The sequence below is a fragment of the Nematolebias whitei genome, chromosome 9 (assembly GCF_014905685.2).
Source record: "Nematolebias whitei isolate Nwh7 chromosome 9, NemWhi1, whole genome shotgun sequence".
Classification (NCBI taxonomy): Eukaryota; Metazoa; Chordata; class Actinopteri; order Cyprinodontiformes; family Rivulidae; genus Nematolebias; species Nematolebias whitei.
The window spans coordinates 48,145,977-48,162,883 of record NC_056506.1 but is presented as its reverse complement, the minus strand read 5'-3'; the positions used below and the strand labels follow the sequence as shown (position 1 = coordinate 48,162,883).

At 40.1% G+C, this 16,907-nt stretch overlaps 1 protein-coding gene across 1 annotated transcript in view; it reads right to left on the bottom strand.

The window, feature by feature from the left end:
* Positions 1 to 106: 106 nt before the first annotated feature.
* LOC119414309 (extended synaptotagmin-2) overlaps positions 107 to 16,907 on the bottom strand; it is a 64,600-nt gene continuing 47,799 nt past the window's right edge. Inside the window, exons 11-21 of the mRNA XM_037681403.1 lie at positions 16,606 to 16,688; positions 16,339 to 16,387; positions 14,238 to 14,327; positions 14,068 to 14,163; positions 5,963 to 6,037; positions 5,769 to 5,855; positions 5,525 to 5,674; positions 2,044 to 2,483; positions 564 to 662; positions 331 to 462; positions 107 to 230 (exon numbers count right to left, since the gene is read on the bottom strand). Coding sequence (XP_037537331.1) covers positions 107 to 230; positions 331 to 462; positions 564 to 662; positions 2,044 to 2,483; positions 5,525 to 5,674; positions 5,769 to 5,855; positions 5,963 to 6,037; positions 14,068 to 14,163; positions 14,238 to 14,327; positions 16,339 to 16,387; positions 16,606 to 16,688 — 1,425 coding nt within the window. The remainder of the gene's footprint in view (positions 231 to 330; positions 463 to 563; positions 663 to 2,043; positions 2,484 to 5,524; positions 5,675 to 5,768; positions 5,856 to 5,962; positions 6,038 to 14,067; positions 14,164 to 14,237; positions 14,328 to 16,338; positions 16,388 to 16,605; positions 16,689 to 16,907) is intronic.

Below are 16,907 nucleotides of genomic sequence, written 5' to 3'. Positions count from 1 at the left end.
ATATACACACACACACACACACACACACACACACACACACACACACATACATACATACATATATATATATATATGTGTGTATATATATAAAGCAATAAAACGAGAATTAAATAAAATAGTGCACCTTTCCTAGAAGGCCTTTGTGTTTGGAGAGCAGACCTCCACCGTTCTTCACCGCCACATCCAGAGTTCGTCGCTGAAGTTCCATGAGAGAGACGTTGAACTCAAACCTGTGTAGAACAAATATGGAACGTGGATTAATCAACAGCGGAAACAGTGTTCGTACAATAAAGATAAAAAACAACAGCCATGTAGACGGTTTAGACTCACGTCTGATCATAGTTTGGATTGAGTGTTTTCTTTAGCGTTGGAGTTTTCCTCCTGCCCGACCTCCGTTTGTCAGGAAGCAGGTAGAGGCGGACGTAAGGATCTGAGCCGTGATCCGTGAAAGCAATCAGGTTTCTGTGGGAGCAGTTTGTGAAAACTAAGATCTGATTTTTTTTTTTTTAAACGGTGTTTTGGACCAAAATGGTTCACTTCGATGGTTGTGGGCTGCTTCGTACCTGCAGGAGTGAACGACCACGATCAGTTTGTTCCTCTGCGAGCTGTGTCTGAGAGTTATCTGGACCTCACCCAGTGGGAAGAGGCTGGGACCCGATCCACTGCACAAACAAACACAACCTGTTTATTACCGGTGGGCTTCAAAGGTAAAATCCATCTAACAAACATTATTACTGGTATAACATGAGCGGTACACCAATGTCCCCGTCACTGTGGGTTTTAAAGAGTGAATGTTTGTAGCTTTTTAATTTAAGTGTTTTTCTGGACTGGAACTGAACAGGGAGTGCAAGTACCGTATTTTTCGGACTATAAGGCGCACTTAAAATCCTTTAATTTTCTCAAAAATCAACAGTGAGCCTTATAACCCAGTGCACCTTATGTATTAATCCTGGTTGTGCTTATTGTGAATGAGTTGAATAAAGTTTGACTTATCTGACTGTTTTGTTTCACTTAATGCGCCTTATAATCCGGTGCGTCTTATAGTCCGAAAAACAGGGTAAACCTTAATGTTTTTGGTGCAAGATACTCAAGGGAGTAGAAATAACTGGATGACAGGGCCAGTTATTTTTGTCGATTTGTCCAAGATGGGCAGTGACGAATCCTGGTGAGAGGAGGGAGTAATTTTATCCACCACCAGGCACAATGGCAGAGCCAGGGGGTGGCCAGTGGTGGCCTTGGCCATCATAGATTAATCTTTGGCCACCCCAATTATTTGAGGAAACTACTTTTAAGCAATATAAAAATTTGAAAACAGTTTTTTCAGATGGAAGGGGTGGTCAGTTTACATATATTTATGTAGGAGGCCATCCTGGGTTTTGACATGGCAACCTCATTTTCAACAGTGACCTTTCTTAAGCCTAGATTTAGCCACACACCAAATGGAAACTGGCAGGTTGCTTATTTCTTTAGTTATCCAGCACACAAGTTTACATACAAATATGGCAGCAGCCATCTTGGATTGTGACGTGACAATCTCCATCTTCTACCACTTTATATCCATATCCATTTAGTATCCATTGTAGGGTTACTGAGGCAACAGTTTCAGGAGAGTAACCCAGAGATCCCTCCCCCCAGCAGCACTTTCCAGTTCCTCCTGGGGGACCTTGAAGTGTTCCCAGGCCAGAGAAGGTACACAATCCCTCCAGCAACTTCTGGGTCTTCCCTGGGCCTCCTACCAGTGCAACCTAGGTAATTTTGGAAAGGAAGCTTTCTTACGCCTGGATGCAGCCGCACGCCAAAATGGAAGTTGGTACCTCACCTATTCTTCAATGATTTACTTATTATTTACAACATGCACGGACGGACAGATGGATGGACACATGGATGGTAATTCCAATTCAACAAAACAATTAAATGATGAGCTCTTCAGAGCTCAGTGTCACAAAATGATAAAAATGTCCTGCTGTATAAAATTCACTTTCCCACCACACAGAAGCTGCAGGATCCGTTCAGAAACGATCGCTGTTAAAAACTGACACTTACTTCTGCAGCTGCTGGATCCTCTGCTGCAGCTCCTGGGCAGCAAAGGGGTTGGAGATATCTGAAGCAATGCTGGGCGTCGGCTCCTTGCCTCCAGCCAGGTAAAGCTGGGAACCTGACATGTTCAGGTTAGACGTGCTCCTCCCAGTCTCTGACAACTTCTGACCTCCTCCTCCTCCTGATGCTGCTTCTTTTCCTTTACCACTCTGCCCCTGGGCTGCACTTCCTGGAGTCCTCACGGCCTCCTGCGCCTCCTTTTGGCGTTTGTGCACATCCTGAGCTGACGCAGAGGAGGGAACTTCGGGAACGGTGGAGGGAGATTTGGAGGCTTCTGATGAAACAGAAGATCGTGGGACTGCGTTGCTAGAACTGGACTTACGGACCTGCACGGAGGACGGGGTCGAGCTTGATGATGAGGTTGCGTCTTTCTCCAGACACAACACCTGAAATTACATAAAAGGTGACGTGAACATTACATTCCTCTTTGCTGGGAAATTTTTTCAGAGGTGTTTCAGTTTCGAGGGCCAAACTAAACATTTACTCAACACATCAGTAGCGCTGGTCATGGTTACTTTGAATATCGCCTACGTAATATCTGACAACAAGTACCCAGATGTCCCAAACACAACGTCGAGCACAATACAGCGCTGCAGTCGTGGTTTGCTCCGATTAAAAAAAAAGGCAGAAAAACGGTTTCAAAGAAACTTTGTTGCTACGGGACTTGCAATCCTGACGACCGACGTGCTAACAAGCCTCATACGTAATGTTTATGGTTCTTGTCATCTCCAAGGCTGATTACTCAGAAAGAGAAATGTGATCATTGGATCAGACTCTGTGGCCGAGTTGGCTTCAAATGGACAAATGTAAGCAGGATTACTTACATCTGTTCAAAAGCGTATATCCATCCATCCATCCATCCAGCCATCCATCCATCATATTTTACCTGCTTTTTCCTTTCGTGTCAGAAACTAGCAGGTCTTTTTCAACACTCTCGCACTAATCTGTCTCTTTAGACGCTTAATTCAACTCCTGTTTAGAACGCTTTCACTTTTAGTTAAAAAAAGTGTAAAAAGAGTAAAAGAACCAATCGCCAGCAGATAAAGTAAAGAAAAAGAAGAAAGAAGCGGCAGGCAAAACCATTCTTTATCCTGCCACCGAAAATCCGTACGCATCTTACATGAAATCTTCAGTCATCCGTGCTCTTTTTCATCGAGGCAAAAGAGCTCAAACCAGCAGACACCAGTAACTCCACACGTATCGTATTTTTCGCTCTATAAGTCACGTTTTTTTTTTTGCATAATTTACACGCCCTGCGACTTATTCAATTCAATTCAATTCAAAATACGCCGAAGCGACATATTTATGGATTTTTACCCATATTTATAAACTCATTTTTGGCTGAGATATGACCGTTTTCATTAATTCTGACTGAAAATATTGAACACTACCATTTTTCAGCCGCTAGAGGGCACCAGAGTAGTATGGCATGCCATTGTGTCATGTAATGAGTAAAATAATAAGTAAAAGTGGCTATAATGACAAATTCAAAAAAGTTCAAGACAAAAACAACTGGACTTTATTTATTATACGGCTGTACGGGGCGGCTGTGGCTGAGTGGTTAGAGCAGTCGTCCTCCAATGCAAGAGTTGGGGGTTCGAATCCACCAGCAGTTACATGCTGAAGTGTCCCTGGGCAAGACACTGAACCCCTCATTGCCTCTGATGTGTGTCCCATCAGTGTATGAATGTGATAAAGCTCTGATTAGTCTCTTTAGAATGATTTGTTCAATTATCTTTGTAGAGATCTAGTATAGAGCTGTTTGAATGGGTAAATGAGACACAGATTGTCGTGTAAAGCGCTTTGAGTATCTTGAAATAAGATAGAAAGGCGCTATATAAGTACAGTCCATTTACCATTTACCATACTTTATTGTTTTCGTCTTGAACTTTTTTGAATTTACCATGTCCTGGATGACTGAGAATCGTCACCAGCTATTAATGACACAGTCGGCTTGCCATAGTCGGCCACCTTCGTTCTGCTCGCTTGGAGCAACCGTCAAACCAGCTTCATTTTGTTGCGCCGCCCCAGTGAAATGCAGCTAATTTGACCATTAAAGTGCATTCATTAAGTAAAAGTTCAACTGAGACACACATTTACTATAATGTCGAGCAAACAAACGTTTTGGTGCTTTTCTTGTTAAATTTCGAAGAAACGCGCAGCGTTCCCGGGAGCACCGAGGCAGCAAATACTTTTGAAATGCAGCTGATCTGACTGTTAAAGTTTATTTATTAAGCTAACGTTAGACTGAGACACACCTTTACTATAAAGTCGAGCAAACAAATAATTGTATTAGGTGTTTATCTTGTTAAATTTTGGAGAAATGAACAGAGGCTCGTTCCTCTGCGTGTGCTCGGTTCAGCGATTCGGGTTTTGCAATGCAGCTGATTTGACAGTCAAAGTGCATTTACTAAGCAAAAGTTAGACTGAGACACAACTTTGTTATAATTTCAAGCAAACAAATAATTGTTTTTAAGTGTTAATCTTGTTAAAGTCTTGTTAAAATCCTCCCGCGCACGTTCCCGCAGCCGCCATTTGGCAGCCAATCGATTTGTGGCACAACACCGGCCCACATTTCCGGGTTGTCAGCGATGACGCGTAACAAACGCGACGCATCAGCGGTGTCGCATAATAGATGCGACTTATACAGCGAAGCAACATATTTATGGATTTTTCCTCTTTATTAGACATATTTTGAGTGATGCGACTTCTAGGGCGGAGCAACATGTACGGCGGAAAATACGGTAACTTTTTATTAACTCAGCCCAGTTGCTGCTAGTCCCATGCATTGTAGCCAACGTTTGATCGGTGCGCTATTGAATCCTTCAATATATTTCAAGTCGATTTTGGCCCCGGAAACATCGTTTTGTTTATTCTCGTGACGTCATCCCTGATCAACGCTATTCAATTTGGTTCCGTTTATTAATACAGCACCAATTCACAACAGAAGTCGTCTCAGGGCACCGTACAAAAACATTCACATATATTATAAAATACCAGCTATTAATTGTTACTTCTCCAAGGAAACCTGCAGATTAAAGCAAATCTTTGCTCCGTCGCTATCTCAAAATATGAGCAACACAGAGGTGACAGTGGAAAGAAACGACTCCCTTTTAACAGGAATAAAACCTCCGGAGGAACCGGGCTCAGGATGGACATTTATCTGCTTTAACTGGCTGAGGTTAGAGAAGACAGGAAAAAGGCACAGATAAATACAGAATGGCTGGACCAGTTTCTAAGGCCTAAAAAATACGACTAGAAATAAATGCAACACTGACACTGACTGAAAATAAAGGCAGCAGAATGTGACAGTCCAAGCCTATAGCAGCATAACTAAGGGAGAACTCAAGAACGTCTAGCAAGTTGTGTGAAACTTTAGTCTCAGGACAAACAGTTCAGGAACTTGTTCCTCAGATTATTGTTTTACCCGCAGAGCCATCTTCATCTTGAGGGTGCAGCTCGGTCCAGAGTTTTTGATGGGGAAGCGCTGGCTCAGAGTCATGTCTTCTGCCTCCAGCAGACGAGTCAGAGGCAGCGTTATCGTCCCTAACGAACACTCGTGCTTATGGTCCTTTACCTGAAGACGCAGGGATGAAAACAAAACGTTGAGCTGAGAGGATAATAAAAACTTAGTGCGGGTAAATTTTCCAGACTGAGTCAGGATCTCTCACATCAATCTCCAGCTCTTGGATCTTGGGGTTGTGGACGAGGAAGGTGAACGCTTCCTCCCAGATCGGTTCGTTGGTTTTATATTTGGTCTGAAAACAAAAAAGATCAATGAAGAGAAAAAGATCAAACCTCTGAAGACGTTTCATGGTTCCATGCATCCAACTGAATAAAGCAAGCAATGCAAATATGATCTCACCTTGCTATCAAAGGACTGGTGTCCCACTGTGAACTGGACGAACGGACTGGGTTCACTGGACACTTTTTTACCAGACTACAAGAAGAGAACAGGTTTCACAAACTGGAAATAATAATGTCCAGCTTTATATTAATCAGAAAACATTTAAACAAGCGTTTTCATGCAACAACTGAAACGTGATGTAATAAAAAGTTATGGTTAAAAAAAAAAATCATCTCCAAGTTGATTCGGACTCCTTTTTTCCATAATTGTTTAACTGAAATAAAACATCTGAAATAAACTTTAAACCCACAGGATGCAGTTTTTACGTGTAAATAAATAAATTGGAAACGAAGCTACAAGGTTTATTTAAAATGTGCATGTTGAGCTCATTAGGCGTCACCGATGAGCACTGGTAGCAACTACTCAGGACAAAAACACAGGAAAACATTTCCAACAGTTAAAAGTCCCCGTGACCCAGAAAGTGCGGAAGGAACACCAGATCAGTTTAAAAGAAGGGAATACGACCAACGGAGGCGAGTGTGAACGAATGACAACAATGCTGTTATAAACAACGCACATCGTTGGAGCCAGTTTTAATCAAACAACGTGAAGGAACTCACTCACTGGAGCTTGTTGTGCTGTTTCTAAATGATTAAACTTCCTTAAAACATCATCAAACTGATGATTCTTTGTCTGAATTGGCTGGTGAGTTTTGAGTATTTCAGGTTGCACATAAAACAAACAGTTTCTGGATGCATCTTGAACTGTTTGGTAAAAAGGATGTGGACACCATCACTGTGACCTCTGAAACCACCGCACAACAAACTCTTCCTGCAGCTACGCCGATAACTTTCAAACTTTGTCAGGTTGGAATGAAGGAAACCGACTAGTTTGGCACAACCTGGAAACTTTTGCTGAGGTACTTGCTTGTTCACTTAGGGTCACATGTGGAGACGTTTGAAGAGAACTTGTGTCTGTAATGACTGCGTAGTTCTGAATTAGCTGAAGTAAGTGAGATTAGTCAATCTTGACCTGGAGTTAATGTGTGAAGGATTCTTGTTTTAGATACAGTAGTCCCTCCTTTACCACGGGGGATCCGTACCCCGAAGCCCTGCGATAAGTGAAAAACCACGAAGTAGGAATAGTAATACAAGTAGTAAGTAGTAGCTTATATATATATATATATATATATATATATATATATATATATATATATATATACACAGTATATAGATAGAGGCGTTTTAAACCCTTCCCACACTCTTGCAAAATATTCTAAACAATGTTTCTAAACTCTAAACGCTATAGAAAAGCAGAGAGTGTCATGATTTCAGCTCCATGCCTCCGCTGCACTTTGCCACCTGCAAGCGCTCTCGGCCACGCCCACTTCTCCGCTCTGCACAGAGATCAGCTGATCAGCTGCAGGAGGAAGCTTATCCTGCAGTGTGAGCTGCACAAAGGTGCAGCAGGTGCTAAATAATTTAAAATAATTCATTTTAAAAAAGAATCCCATGCCCATCGTGCGGCTCATCCATCAATCAGCCAATTGTTTGTCATGTCCACTCTTATTTTGAAAAATCACGATAGAGCGAGTGCTCGACAAATGAACAGCGAAGTAGCGAGGGACTACTGTACTTAGCTTTGGAGTTTTCTTACTTTGGTTAAACAAATGCATTGAGGTAGCAAATCCTAACTTTAAGTGAAAGTAAATGGCCCATGTTAATAATTACATCACATTTTTCTGTAAATCCAAACTTTCAAGACTTTAACCACCTCGTTGGCCCCATCTTTTGAACAGTTCTGTGTGAATATTACCACCATGCTTTAAACTTCTTAAACTTTAATGAGAAGACAAAAGTCATGTGGTTTCCACCTAATGGCACAATCAAGAACCACTGTATCGGCCTTTCCTCTCTAGCCCCATTAGGTAAACAGGTTGTCATTAATCTGGGAGTGAAAATGGACCCTTCCATGAAACTATACAGTCATGTAAACATGATTGTTAAATCCTGTTTTTTTTCAGTTGAGGCAACTCTAAACTGAAGTCCATACTGTCTAAAAGTAATCATGAGACAATAATCCATGCTTTCATTAACATCCAGTCTTGATTACTGCAATGTGCTTCTGTTTGGAATCAGTCAGACTTCCATTGCACGAACTGGTTTAAAATACTGCAGCCCGATTCTTAACCGGTACAGGTACAAGAGAGCACATTTTCCCCGTTCTGACCTCCCTTCACTGGCTCCCAGTTCACTTTCGAATTCATTTTAAAATCCTTCTGTATGTTTTTAAATCTCTGAACAGTTCTGCCCCCTCTTATCTCACTGATCTGCTGCAGCCATATCTCCCACAGCGCTCTCTCAGATCAACAGACCAGATGTTTTTATTGGTTCCAGGCACTCGTTTTAAGCTCAGAGGTCACAGGACCTTCTCTGTTGCAGGTCCAAGATTGTGGAATGAGTTACCACTGCATGTCAGGCAGGCTCCCACTCACTGTTTTTAAGTCTCGTTTAAAAACTCACTTTTATTCCCTGGCTTTTGACAATGTGTGAGTTGATTTTAACTTGCTGTATTCTATAATATTATGCCATTTTGTTCTTATCTTTACCTCTGTGGATCTATGCATTTTATCCCGTGTCCTTCGCTTGCTTTGTTTTTGCTGTACATCACTTTGGTTGACCTTGTTGCTGTTTTAAGTGCTTTATAAATAAAGTGGTATTGTTTGGTTTTAAATTATACTTACACATATATTATCCTGCATTAGGAAACCTGCTATATAAGGTCCATTTATCCTGGTTATGAGAAACTTGCATATTCTACTCTGGAAAAAAACAAATTATGTGGCATAAAAATGCCTTACTCCTGTATTGCTAGCTATTCTCCAAGTCAGTAGTTTAAAACTTTAATACTCACTCAAACCTCTTCTATGTTTAGTTTTCTTCTAATAATTTACTAAATAACTATTAACAAACCTTTCCTTGAGAAAGCTGACACTGAGACATGTAAACTTATTATTTGTGGCTACATGAAAGTAAATTATTTTAACCAGGTGGTTGTAAAGGTTGGTGCACAGGTTAGTGTCCACATCCTCCTGTCATATATTGAGAGCTGAGTGTTCATGTCCGAGTGTTTTCTGTGCGTTCCCCCTCGGTGTCTGGGCTGCATGAGTGTACTTTGTTACCGTGCTGTTACCTTGATGGCCTTAGTGACAGAGGCCTTCTTCAGCCCCGCTTGGTTGAACTCTAACGGATTGCGCTTTGATTTTTTCCCCCGTGACAAGGCAGGAGAGAGCAACACACAAACAGACACACCAGGGGGTTATTTGGGCAAGAGAAGAGCATGCAGGAAGGAGGACCGGTTGACGACAACGCGCCCGCACCACCAAAGGACCAGGATGAACCACAAGGAGTGAGACAGACAGAGACAACATGGATGATCACATGGTTAATGTCACTCCCCATGAAATGAGATTACAGACAGAGCTCAAACAAACGCCACGTTCAGCCTGAGATGTTGAGATATTTCAGATTTAAATCCAATTTAGGGATTCAGAAGATATGGTTCTCAAACTGTGGTACTGGAGCTCCGTCTAGTGGTACGCAGAAGATTTTACAAGTTTGGCTAACGGCTCAAGGCTTCTACAAGTTTGCACATACACAAACCAAGTGACTGGGTTTTGATCTAGAGGTTTATTGTTGCACAGTCAACACAGAACTCGGAGCTGCGGGAAGTCGCCTGCAGACGGATCTGGTGGATCTTTTGTAACCATAAAACAGCTGATGCTCAAATAGACCCAAAAACCAAGCAGGTGCATTTACCGTTCCTGACAAACTGAAATAAGGCTTGGTCGTAGTACCTTCAAAACGTTCAGAAATGTTGCTTGCATTCAGTTACTTTTCTGTTTTTCAGATTGTGTTGCTGATGTTTTGCAATTGTTTATTATCTGGGTGTCCAAATACGTCTTTAAAAAGTCTTCAGTTGATCCAAAATGCTGCTGCCAGAGTCTTAACTGGAGTTAGTGGGAGAGATCATATCTCTCCAGTTTTAGCTTCTCTCCATTGACTCCCTGTCAAGTCCAGAAGTGAATTGAAAATTTTATTTCTCACCTACAAAGCTCTCAACAACCTAGCTCCATCTTGTATTTGAGATCTTATTGTTCCATGTTTTTCTAACAGAGCACTTCGCTCTCAGACTGCAGGTTTACTTGTGGTTCCTAGAGTTTCCAAAAGCAAAATGGGAGGAAGATCTTTCAGTTCTCAGGCTCCTCTCTTGTGGAACCAACTTCCAGTTTCTGTCCAGTTTTAAGACTGGGCTTAAGACTCTCCTTTTTGACAAATCCTATAGTTAGGGTTGGCTTTGGTTTCCTGAGCTATCCCTTAATTATGCTGCTATAGGCTTAGACCGCATGAGGATAAACTGACCACATTTGGTTACTGACACTCTGCCGCTGCCTTTATTTACTCCGTTTTGTATTTCGACCGGTTTGTATTTGTAATTATTTCTCTCCTTGACGTGTGTTTTTTGTCTTTCCTCCTACAGAAAGCACATCTGGACCCGCCATTCTGTGTTAGTTTGTTCCTCATTCCTGTTCCTCAAACGCAGCCAGTCAAAGCAGATGGCCACTTGTCCTGAGCCTGGTTCTGCTGGAGGGTTTTACTTGTTAAAAGGGAGTTTTTCCTTTCCACTGTTGCCACTGTTCTTGCTCAGGATGGGAGACTGCGACGAAGTGAAGATTCATCGAGTCTGCTGGCTTCCTTAACTTTACGAATTGCTTTTCTATGTATGTGACTGTTTCTTGTTCAGTGCCCTGACACAACTTCTGTTGTGATTAGGCGCTATATAAATAAACTGAATTGAATTGAATAGATGTGTAGATTTTGAAAAGACTGGTCATAACAAATAAATTTGAGAGCTAAACATCAAAGTCAATGCTCAATAATCCAGTAAAAAAAAATAATCCACCATAGTTGTCCGGTCCTCTGGATGGTTTCTTTTTTGGTTGAAATGTTTCATCTGTCATCCAAAGGACTTCATCAGTCCGAGGAGCAGCAACAAACTCAGTCCCATAAGTGGCTTCCTCATAGTGGGCCAACCAGTTTGAGATGGTTTCTGGAGTCCACCCTCTCCCCTGTCGACTCTTCTGAGGCAGCCAATTCCCAAGTGGTTCAAAACATCAAAGTTCATGCGCAATAATCAAATTTGAGAGCCAAACCGTTTGAGAACCACTCATCTAGAACATTTATAAAATGCAATTTTTCTATTTTTACCAGTATTTTGTCGTTTCAATTTATCAGCCAGAAGACATTGTTTGAACTCTCGTTACATTACTGCAGCACAGGATGAGTGTCAGAACAATCCAAACAGAACGGGGACAACTGGACATCTAATAAAAACAAGCTCAAATTGTTAGATTTTGTAGTTTTAAATGGAAAAAGCATAATATTTCAGAAGAAACACTGATGTATGTTTGTTGATGTACAACAAATTGTGTTGAAAGCAACACGAGTGCAAAATGAGGCGTCGTTTCCAAGTTTCAGGGCTTTAAAAAAAATAAGAATTTACAAAGTTTAGTGTGTAGCCATCAACTTCATCAGTTTTAGTTGTCAAACTTTGTTAATAACGTCAGGAAACGTCGCTAATGTCCTAATTATTAGGTTAAATCACAGAATCCCAACGTTTGTTGATAAGCTGAATTAAGCCCAATGTAGCATCCATGTTTGGGATGTATTTGCATCTCTGTGTATGTCAAACTGTGGACATTCAGAGAGATTAAACTTGGTTTGCAGGACAGAGAGAACCTGAACACACAACAAGCTAAAACCAAACATGGACTGTGAAAGATGGACAGAAGCTCCAGGTCTGAAATGAAGCCGTGCAGAGGCATCTCAAATCAGAGAAACCTCTGATGAGCTCCGAGGGGAAACACCTCGCTGTCCAATAAAAGACTGAAACGCTGAACTCGTGTCCATCTATTATTACAGCTTGTGGTTAAAAACAGGAAGGATGAATTCACCCCCACTGCTCCAAAGAGTTCAGCTAACTCAAAACGCATCCTTCCTCCAGAATTTAAATTTCACATTTCATACATTTGTAGTTTTAAAACTCAAGATGTTGCGGAAAATCATTGTTTGTATTGTTCATTTAGAGTTTTAATTTAGGTTACCATAATGTTAAATAAAATGTAAAGGTGGATGAAACAAGGCATTTTTTAAATATAATTCCAGTTCTTTGATTGCTAAAGTTTAAAGCCTAAAGTCAAGATGATTAATTAAAACATATATTTTAATTGTAGCCTTGTAATCGTAGAAGAAAAAAAACTATTCATTGCAGTTTTATTAAAAAGTGGTGAGTTAAATCAGACTAAAGCTACATTTGCATTGTCATATTTTAGTAAGTTTCAATATATACAGTAGTCCCTCGCTACTTCGCGGTTCGTTTATCGCAGATTAGCTCTATCGCGGTTTTTCAAAATAAGAGTGGACATGACACACAATTGGCTGATTGATGGATGAGCCGCACGATCGGAATGAAATTTTTATTTTAAATGAATTATTTTAAATTATTTAGCTGCAGTGTGCAGCCCTTACTGCAGGATAAGCTTCCTCTGCAGCTGATCAGCTGATCTCTGTGCAGAGCGGAGAAGTGGGCGTGGTCTAGAGTGCTTGCAGGTGGCTGAGATGAAATCATGCTCTTTTAGAGCATTTAGAGTTTAGAAACATTTAGAATATTGCAAGAGTGTGGGAAGGGTTTAAAATGCCTTAATATATTTATATATAAATACTAAAATAAACTACTACTTTTACTACTATCTTTACTTCACGGTTTTTCACTTATCGCGGGGCTGCAGGGTACAGATCCCCTGCGATAAACGAGGGACTACTGTAATTCTATACAAAGAAAAATGCAAAAATTAGACATTTTTTTACTCAAAACATGAGAAACTGCTGCAAGATCAAACAGCTTGGGTGATAAATTTAATTTGGTTTAAGATGCTGCATGAAGCTTTTTATAAATAAAAACATATTTTAATCATTTAAAGCAAAATGCATAAAACTGCCAAAGCATAATTTCTGTTGGCATTTTAACAGGAAAACATGTCTTTGAGAAGAATGAGCCATAAACAACTAATAAATAAACAAATTCAGAAAACTAGATACAAGGTGAAGGTTACATCACTCACAATGTGCAGACTCACTCTGGGCTGGTTTGATAATGAGTCACGATAAAGAATTGGAGAAAGGTTGGAGGAGGAAGGATGCTTTGGATCGTACTAATATTAATCTGAGCTTTTCTCGTCACATCCTTCAGATTTTGGAATCAGTCAAAGAAAAACATTTACCAACAAATAACATTATTGGGAGTTAAACCCATGCACCAGTAGGGGCTCATGCTGATCAGGCAAACGGTTAAAAACCAAAATAAAAATAAAAATAATAAAACACAGCAAAGGAGATCACTCCTCTGCGTTCTCCAACACTAGTCTAATGCAGAAAACAACCAGCAGACTCACAAATAAGGTCCTATAGAGGGAAGAAGTGTTCTCACAAAACACCAGGCCGCCCTCCCGCCTCTCCTTTAAAGAGCCAGAGCCCAAGTTCCCCTCAAAGACGCTCTTCAGCGAGGAGGAGGAGGAGGAAAGAGAAGGCAGAAAGGAAAAGAGGAGGCTGAGAAGACGAAGGCTAAAGATCAACGACGACAAAGATTTTTCCTTTTACTGTAACAAATAAAACAATCTCATATTTAGAAAGAACCAGTTGTTAACAGAAGCTGTTCAGCAAACTGGTTTGAGAACATTGTATTAATTTTGACCAAATCTTCTCTACGTTAATCCATTTTCTAATATTATCACCTTCAAGATGAAGATGAGTAACAAGAAGTTCAAAAATCAGACCCAAGTAAGATTTACAAACTGCTGCCCGTCGACCTAAAACAACTAAAAGAACATTTCTGAACAACAGTTCAGCTAGAGAAAGAAAACGATAAGCTGCACTTGTTCTGCAGGTTTGCAGGCGTTTAAACGAACAAACACAACGCGGAGCTTCTAAAACGTTCGTTTTGCTGCAGAGATGAGAAGAATCCAACTGGAGCTGGTCGGCGCGGTGACGTTAGAGCGGCTGACTCACCGGCAGGTTTTTGGCTGAATCCAGGAAGACGATGAGCACGGCAGACGACAGGCCGTCGTTGGCGTAGCCGCGGTCGGCCTTGATGGCCGCCAGCGCCTTTGATGCAGCGACACAAAAGGTTTTAGTTCTTCACGTTGTACTTTGAGTTTTGTTTCGAACGATTTCTGTACCTGGTCCAGTTTCTGAGGCTGGGACAGCAGAGAAAACCACTCCAGTTTGAGGTGCAGCTTCCCCGACGTCACTTCGTCCAAAGTAAACCACTGATGGAAACACAATGTATTATTAATATTAAAATATTCACCTCAAAACAGATTATTTTATTTTAGACGTATAAAATAGGATTGTTCTTTATTTATTCCAATTATATTCAAACAAAAAAAGATCTAAGCTTTGTATTATTTAGGTCTTGTAATTTGTTGAAGTTATTATCAAATGTTTGCACAGCTCAACAATTTGATTTTTTTTAATTATTATTTTGTTTAATATTAAATATAAAACAAATCTGTAATTACAGTTTTTATGTGTACTGTATTGTTTTTTGAGTTATCTTTTGTAATAAGAATACTTCCTCAAACTTTGTGCTATTTTGAGTTTTCATAAACTTTTACATAGGCATTGTTTTTTTTTTTTTATTTTGCTTTTTTTGCTGATCGTTTGTTCGTGTTTTGAAAGTTTTAGCTATTGTTCTGCTTGTTTATGATGGGGTTTGAAGGTTTTAGTAACAATTCTGATAGTTTTAGCATGTGTTTTGTTGGTTTCAGATACTGCTCAGCTCATTTCAAGTTGTTTTAGCTACTATTCTGATTGTTTTTAGCCTGTTTTGAACATTTTAGCTCCTGGTGTGCTTGTTTTATCTCCTGATTTGAAGGCATTAACTACTTTTCTGTTTGTTTAGGCTCTAACTTTAGCTACCCGGTATGGTTTAGCTTGTTTTAGTTCATATTTTGAAGGTTTTAGCTACTGTTTAGCTTATTTAACTCATGTTTTGAAGGAATTAGCTATTGTTTAGCTTGTGTTTTGAAGGCTTTAGCTACTGTTTAGCTTATTTAGCTCGTGTTTTGAAGGCTTTAGCTACTGTTTAGCTTGTTTAACTTGTATTTTGAAGACTTTAGCTACTGTTTAGCTTATTTAACTCATGTTTTGAAGGCATTAGCTATTGTTTAGCTTGTGTTTTGAAGGCTTTAGCTACTGTTTAACTTGTTTCGCTCATATTTGGAAGGCTTTAGCTACTGTTTAGCTTGTTTAATTTGTATTTTGAAGGCTTTAGCTACTGTTTAGCTTATTTAGCTCATGTTTTGAAGGCTTTAGCTACTGTTTAGCTTATTTAACTCGTGTTTTGAAGTCTTTAGCTACTGCTCACCTTAAACCTCCTAAGTGATCTGTGGTAAATCAATTAACAGGTCTTCAAGTCTGGCCACAGGTTTTCAGACTTTTTGAAAGTCTAAAAAAAGTTTATTATTATGATGTTATTTTCATTTAACAAAAGTAAATATACATATTTATTTTATGTCTAACAAGGTGGAGTCAGGTCTTCTGACTCCACCTTGTTAGATGTATCTAAATGGATTATTGAGCATGTATCAGGATATACATTTATGCTCTTCTTCATAACTTTATTGAAGTTATTCTTGTTTTTATACATGTGATAAAAACTGTGTCAAGACGCCTTGCCACTAAAACAAAGGTGCATCATTTAAATTAACTTGTTAATTACTGAAAATCAATGTGTCCATTACTTATAAAACAAAAAAATGTCTTAACAGAAAGTAAAATAAATATTTGCTGGCAGAAATCTCGGCAATGCAACAATTTAAAATGATAAATGTCTCAAACATGATCGAGTTAAAACAGTCCGGCTAAAACTGAAGACTGTATCTGGAACCAACTATTTCTGGTTGTTATGGCAACAACAACAACGTCCCCTCTTCTGTGGTCCAGCAGGATGCTGGGAGGCCTCTGTCTGAGGTCCCACTTCATGGACGGTCACAGATCCTGATCTACTCGTCTCATAAATCTGTTTGAGTCTAGAGTTAAAGCCGCTCAATGAACTATACGTTTGGAGTCAGGATGAAGGAGGTTGACTTGTCTTTGGCTAAATGTTGTAGCAGTTCCATTGACTGCAATGATTAGAGGCAGAAGGACTTCAGGTGGGAGCACCAAACTTGGATGAGATCCTGCAAAGCCTTGTACGTCGCTGCACGGCAGCAAACCCGGAACAACGTTTGGGAGCAAATGATCAGAAAACGGTCCGGACGAAACCTGAAGCCTCACCTGGTCAACCTTCTGCTCTTTCTTGACCTCGTCCAAGTCAAAATGAAGACTGAAAAACAAAAACTGTTTTTAATACACATGACTATTTCAAAGCCAAGACTGCGTCCTGGTTTGTTCAAAGTTCACACACGTCAAAGCCTTTCAAACTAATATAATGTATGTTTGACACTTTTTAGAAAAATAAATAAAGGATGAAAGGAAGTGCTGATTTATTTTCCTTCTGCTACACAGATCATTCTTCAGAGCGGGTTCAGAGCTTCTGGTTACCCTCCCAGGTAGTCGTCTTTATCTGTGTCTTCATCGAACAGCTCGATCTCCACGACGCGTCCCGAGCTTTCGTAGATTTTAATCTGGAAACAACAGCTAGAGGTTAATGCGGCCTTCGCAGACACAAGCTCTGCAGATGTGAAGCCACGCAAAACAAACTAACGCCATTTAATCCGAGTCCGGACCAAACACTGACCTCACAGTCTCACACTCCCCTAACAGCTAACAAATATTAACTTTGACTTTTAGACTTTCATTTATTCACACAACTTTTTTCTCCCACCATCACAGACATCTACACC